Source organism: Uranotaenia lowii, chromosome 2 (assembly GCF_029784155.1).
Source record: "Uranotaenia lowii strain MFRU-FL chromosome 2, ASM2978415v1, whole genome shotgun sequence".
Classification (NCBI taxonomy): Eukaryota; Metazoa; Arthropoda; class Insecta; order Diptera; family Culicidae; genus Uranotaenia; species Uranotaenia lowii.
In genome coordinates, this window is record NC_073692.1 from 53,144,193 (window position 1) to 53,151,272 (window position 7,080).

At 43.3% G+C, this 7,080-nt stretch overlaps 1 protein-coding gene across 1 annotated transcript in view; it reads left to right on the plus strand.

Annotated features, from left to right (window-relative positions):
* The window catches only part of LOC129749888 (protein Wnt-1-like), a 33,060-nt gene extending 26,494 nt beyond the window's left edge, over positions 1 to 6,566 (plus strand). Inside the window, exons 4-5 of the mRNA XM_055744998.1 lie at positions 1,530 to 1,840; positions 3,888 to 6,566. Coding sequence (XP_055600973.1) covers positions 1,530 to 1,840; positions 3,888 to 4,194 — 618 coding nt within the window. The 3' untranslated portion in view covers positions 4,195 to 6,566. The remainder of the gene's footprint in view (positions 1 to 1,529; positions 1,841 to 3,887) is intronic.
* Positions 6,567 to 7,080: the final 514 nt, after the last annotated feature.

A 7,080-nucleotide genomic window follows, 5' to 3' on the forward strand; every position in this document is an offset into this window, starting at 1 on the left:
GTCACCGGACTATGAGTAATCCGCTGACCGGGAGCAGCAACAGCATTGCTAAGCCAAGTAGCGAGCGAGAGCGATTCAGGTGAAATTAACGAAAGCTTTTTAACCGAATCGCTACCACACAAGTTGACAGCACTAGAGAGGAACTCCCGGTCTCTCCTTCCTCGGTCTGATATGCAAGAGAAATCAAATAAATAAATTTTATTTATAACTGTGGTTTCGGTTTTTTTCTCCAAGCTCGATTGCCTCTTGGAGCTTCCGAAGTGGGCTGAGGAAACTAAGGTGGTGGGATTCGATTTCGCAAGCCCATTTGGCCATGCTTTCGGTAAAAATTTCATTAATAAATGTTTTAATCCTCTTCGCTGCGGGCTCGCGTGAGCCCACGAAAGCACGCCCGCTGCTGATTGTATGCGATCTTCATCGTCCCACCGATCGATCGACTAGGGTGGTTCCAATTGTAAAAAAAAAATCCTTAACACATCAAATCAATACTTTTTGGATTCAGAATTCAAATTGAAGGTTTTACAAAGATTAAGATCATTTGATCAGAACTCCGATCAACCCCTTATAGACGAAATTCAGCCGAGAACCACCCGAGCACCGACGACAGCACCAATGCGACACACGACGATTCAGCCTTCGTCCGCGTCGGTCTCTCGACGATCGGTTGTCGTCGTCGGTGATTTCGGGTGGTGATCGCCGCGCGGTTCCATAACTTCCCAACCGCAAAGAAGGGGCAACACTGACCATATTTTAAACTCGCTGACAGCTGATAAAAGGCCTAATGAAATCATTTATGAATTTTATTAATTTGTGGTGATTGTAATTAAGTGACATATTAGTCCTGCTGCTGTTGCTGCTGTTAGCCTTTTGGTGGTGCGCAACGCGATCGAGCGATATCGGCGAAACGACTCACTCGCTGCTGCGCTCGGATCTCGGCTCAAGGGGATTAGTGTGAAGTGGTTTCGATTTCGTCTTTTGGTGACACACCCGACCCGAGTTCTTTGGGCGTCCGTTTTTTGACTCGACTTTCGGGGCGATCGACGAAGCAATTAAGCTGCTGCACAGCAGCGAGCGCACGATTCCTGTGGGAAACCCGAGAACGCAAGGATTAATATCAGCAGCAGCCGTTTGGGTTCGGGTATGGTGCATTTTGAGGAGATGATGATATTTAATTGATTTTTATAGGATTTTACTCGAATTGAAAACGAAATAAATGGCTATTTAATGTGCCCATAAATCTGGGGTTTTCTGTGAACCGTTTTCTTTTACTCGCAAGCCCAAACTGTTTCTTTGGGAAAGAAATGAACTTGTAAACTGCACATTCCTGGGACCCCATGCTGAGTCAATGATCTGCATTGGGCGCCCTCGGACCAAGTTCGTAAACCATACCCGTCGTCGGCCGGCCGCTACAATGTCACTCCTCGCAGAAACCGAGCGCCACGATTTCGATCACTAAACCATCGTAAATTATCTTCCGAAGATTTATGATATCAATTTCTCGTTTTGTTTTCCTTCTTTAAAAAAAACAGCACGTACAATCGGAGATGCGGCAGGAGTGCAAGTGCCACGGCATGTCCGGCTCGTGTACGGTCAAGACCTGCTGGATGCGGCTGCCCAGCTTCCGAGTGGTGGGTGATCTGCTGAAGGACCGCTTCGATGGCGCCTCCCGGGTGATGGTGTCCAACAGTTTGCGGACGAGCAGCGTGAACGAGGCCACACTGTCGAACCGGGCCAACCCGAACGGGCTCAAGAGCGGGAACCAGGTGGGATCCAGCGGGGCCAACAGCGTCTCGAGCAATTCGATCCACGCGCGGGGCCACCAGCAGAAGAAGTTCAATCGGTAAGTTTTTTTTAATGTTTTTGTAGAATATTTTAGTTTTCTTGAAAATAGCCGAACAGAAACAACAGAATTTCAACAGAAACGTTGAAATGAAGTTTTGTAAGGATGAACTAAACTATTTGACAAAAGACAGAAATCATAAATCAGATAACAGAAGACGGGTGACAAAAGAAGGCAGAAGACAGAAGACAGAATACAGGTGACAGGTGACATAAGACAGAGGACAGAACGCAGAAGACAGAAGATAGGAGATAGAAGACAAGAGATAGAAGACAGGAGACAGAAGGCAGACGACAGAAAACAGACGAAGACAGAAGACAGAAGACAGAAGACAGAAGGCTGAAGACAGACGACAGACGACAGAAGAAAGAAGGCTGAAGACAGATGACAGATGACGGAAGACAGAAGACAGATGAAAGACGGCAGAAGACAGACGACAGAAGACAGATGACAGAAGACAGACGACAGTAGACAGACGACAGAAGACAGATGTCAGAAGACAGAAGACAGAAGACAGAAGGCAGAAAACAGGTGACAGAAGATGGAAGACAGAAGACAGGTGACAAAAGATGGAAGACAGAAGACAGGAGCCATACGACAGAAGAAAGACCACAGTAGACAGACGACAGATGACAGTCGGCAGAAGACAGACGACAGAAGACAGACGACAGAAGACAGACGGCAGAAGACATACGACAGAAGACAGACAACAGAAGACAGACGACAGAAGACAGAAGACATACGACAGAAGACAGAAGACAGATGACAGAAGGCAGATGACAGAAGACAGACGACAGACGACAGAAGACAGAAGACAGAAGACAGAGAACAGAACGCAGAAGACAGAAAACAGGAGATAGAAGAAAGGAGACAGAAGGCAGACGACAGAAGACAGACGACAGAAGACAGACGGCAGAAGACTGAAGACAGGCGGCAGAAGACAGACGACAGAAGACAGACGACAAACAACAGAAGACAGAAGACAGACGACAGAAGACAGACGACAGAAGACAGACGGCAGAATACAGAAGACATACGACAGAAGACAGAAGGCTGGAGATAGATGACAGAAGACAAACGACAGAAAACAGAAGACAGAAGAAAGACGGCAGAAGACAGACGGCAGAAGACAGACGACAGAAGACAGACACCAGAAGACAGACGGCAGAAGACAGACGACAGAAGACAGACGACAGAAGACAGACGACAGAAGACAGACGACAAAAGACAGATGACAGAAGACGGACGACAGAAGACAAACGACAGAAGACAGACGACAGACGAAAAAAGTCAGACGACAGAAGGCTGAAGACAGATGACAGAAGACAGAAGACAGATGACAGAAGACATTAGACATAAGACAGAAGACAGAAGACAGAAGACAGAAGACAGAAGACAGAAGACAGAAGACAGAAGACAGAAGACAGAAGACAGAAGACAGAAGACTGAAGACAGAAGACAGAAGACAGAAGACAGAAGACAGAAGACAGAAGACAGAAGACAGAAGACAGAAGACAGAAGACAGAAGACAGAAGACAGAAGACAGAAGACAGAAGACAGAAGACAGAAGACAGAAGACAGAAGACAGAAGACAGAAGACAGAAGACAGAAGACAGAAGACAGAAGACAGAAGACAGAAGACAGAAGACAGAAGACAGAAGACAGAAGACAGAAGACAGAAGACAGAAGACAGAAGACAGAAGACAGAAGACAGAAGACAGAAGACAGAAGACAGAAGACAGAAGACAGAAGACAGAAGACAGAAGACAGAAGACAGAAGACAGAAGACAGAAGACAGAAGACAGAAGACAGAAGACAGAAGACAGAAGACAGATAACAGAAGACAGAAGACAGAAGACAGAAGACAGGAGACAGAAGTTCGAAGACAGAAGACAGAAAAAAGAAAACAGATGATCGACCGCCGAAGAACTTTGATCGAATTGGCATTAGAGTTTCACCTTTTTTTTCCCTCCAAACATCCAACTGATCAATATGTTAGACAACCGTTAGTAAAGAAAAACATCTCCGTTCCTTCTCCTATTTGCAGCTACAACTTCCAGCTGAAGCCACACAATCCGGACCACAAGCCGCCCGGCTCCAAGGACCTCGTCTATCTGGAACCGTCGCCCGGTTTCTGCGAGCGGAATCCCCGGCTCGGCATCCAGGGAACGCACGGTCGCCAATGTAACGACACCTCGATCGGGGTGGACGGGTGCGATCTGATGTGCTGCGGCCGGGGCTACCGGACCCAGGAGGTCATCGTGGTCGAGCGCTGCGCCTGCACGTTCCACTGGTGCTGCGAGGTGAAGTGCAAGCTGTGTCGGACGAAGAAAATTATTCACACATGCCTGTGAGAAGCCTAACCCTACTTTGGAGTCCCGCTTCCGAGTAAGGACCCTCACCCTCAAGCCAGACGCGCAGAGATTTTGATGCCGCGGACGAAAGAACAGGAACAAAAACGAGCAGAGAAAAAAACGCGAAACGTTCCCAACCTTTAAGAATGGAACGCTATTTTTCGCGGTCGCGGACCGTCCGCTTTTTGTGCGTTGATCGTTGAATCATAATCTCACGAGACTTGGCAGCAGCCCCCAGGCTAAGCAGCAAACCAAATACAAACAACGACCCCAGAGCCAGTGGACGAACTGTAAGGTAGGAGAGCAGAAGTAGAAAAAAAAACCTTCACCAGTCAGTTTCTCCAAGACGACGACGACGACGACGACGACGTGAGCCAGGGGACGTCGAGAAAAACGAGAACATCTTCTTATCTTGAATATTCGACTTTTGTTTTAACTTATAATGGATGACATTTTATGCTTCCTCGCGCCCTCGCCCCCGGAATGGGACAGTACGAAAGCGTTGAAGGTTTTTTTTTCTTCTCAACTCTCCTCAATTTAATCTGTCGTCGGAATTTCAACTCATCTGGACCGGAGTAGCTGGAAAAGTTTAAGATAAAAGGCCAAAGCGAGATAGTGATGGTTCGAGGATCGAGGAGACGGGAATCAGACCGGGCAGCTCCAAATCAAAATTGTAAATACTTAGCCTGCTCCCGGGAATCCTACGACAAAACGAGAGCAACACACACAAAAATACCTTCTTGATAGGAATATTATTTAATTATCTTAATTGTCAACCAAAAATATTATATATTTTTGCCTTGGTTCCGACCTTTTTTCTTTCGTCATTTTTCGGTGCTTGCGTGCGAAGAAAAATAATTGTAAGAAAAAATGGTTCCCAGCCGCTGTTTTTATGCTGCTTCTAGAAAACCACTCTCCCGGCGGAAGCTGCGAAGAGAATGTGTACATTTTAAGGTCCAGCATCTTTACCACGAAAAACCCCCGACGATGGAATGAAAAAGTATTTATTTAATCCTCTATGGGCGAGGAAACGAAAACTGTTTCAGTATTACCTAAATGTTTTTATATCCATGATTGAATGTAGTATAATATCGTATCGTATCAGTATCTGTAATCCAATCCGAACCCCTAAAACTAGGCGAATCCCGCTAAATAAGACAAACCCTGAACAGTGACCCCAGTAGCTTCGTAAGCCGAAAACGAGATCCCAGTTACTTAGCGTTAGTGTGCTCGCGCGAACGTTTACTACGTGTTGTATAGTTAATGATAGGAGCTCAACTGTAAGCTGACTAAATGTATCTTTTTGCTTAATTGTAGCGAACATTTTTTTCTCTATACGGTAGGCATCAATGATGAACAAATAATGTTTACGAAAACTAACAATCAAATGAAAGACTGATAGCAATTAAACCGAAGGAATCGTGTTAGTTTTGTTCCCCAAAACCGTGCAGCTGTTTACAACTGAAACCTATACTTAGTGCAGGCACTATTTGATAAGAGAAAAAAATCCCTAAATCAGAAATCAGAATGATTTTCATATACAAAGGAAAAATTATATTCGGTTCTTTCTACTCTCAATTGCCAAAACAAATAAACAAGCACAACGAACTAAGTATTGGTTAGCAAAACGAAGAAAAAAAAAATCTGTAAATATAGGTAAGAAACAAATTTTAGGTAAGAATCCTTAAGCAATCCGTTAATCTTCTGCTTATTTAAAAACAAGAAACGAAAACTTACTTAAGAAAAAAAACAAATATAGCGCTAGTAACTTATTAACAAATTTTCAGTCTGCAGCAAAAGCTCTTCTCACCTATTCGCTAACACAAATAGAAGAAAAAAAAACAAGTATTTAACAGTGCCCATAGCAACGTAAGATTTACTCTAACAATCAGAACTACGTAACACGCCCCTCCCCCTTTTTGTAAATAAAAACAAACAAATCGAAGAAGCAAAAACAGGTCCTTGCGTCCGGCTCTCGTAGTAAGAAAAGTGATACTTAATGTTTTAAATGTGCGTTTTATGTTTTTGTGTTTCCAAACAAAAACGAAACAAAACCGCCACCTGTGTATTATATTAGCATCGATGTTTGTCCCGTTTTTTTGTTCATATTTGTTTAATGTGTACCCCGCCAATATTTACGATATGTTGTCAGAATATTTCAATGTGTTAAGAGACCCCTTCCACAGCAAACGAACAATGCAAAAAAGGAACATACAAACAAACGGTACGTTTTTAACGCTTCCTCCCTGTACTTTATTGTATACTAGAAGAAACCCCTCCCCAAATTGTGAATGTTGATCAAAAATGAAATGAAAAAAAAAAAATCGAAATCATTATGAGCGAGAAAAAAAATGAAGAAAATAAATAGTAAGAAATTTTACATGACAATCAGTTAATTTTATTTTATGACAAAACTATCCGAAAATCCTTTTTCCACAGCTTTGTATGACTCTAAATTGAATTTATCCAGAAGGTGAGGTAAGTTTATTAAAATAAAAATATGGTATCCAATTTGAAATGGGAGATTATTTGTGTAAGAGAAATAATTCTATGATTATTTGAGAATTATCCTCCTCCCAGTAGGGAGATAGGAAGGGGCGAGGGGAGCTCCCTTACAATTGAAGAACTTATCGAACAAATGGAAAAAAAATTGGCATAGGAAGATATTTGGGTACGATAATTTTTTTTAATGATTATTTGGAACCTTTCCTTTCTTCTAATGGGGGGAAAAGGAGAGTAGGAGGGGGCATCCATACAATTTTTTACATGAGTATTAGGGTACTATAAATGTTTTCCTGAATCTTTGGTATCCCTTTACCTACTCAGTGGAAAAATAGGAAGAGGGAAGGGGGCTCTTAAAAAATATTTTACATGACTGGGTAACAC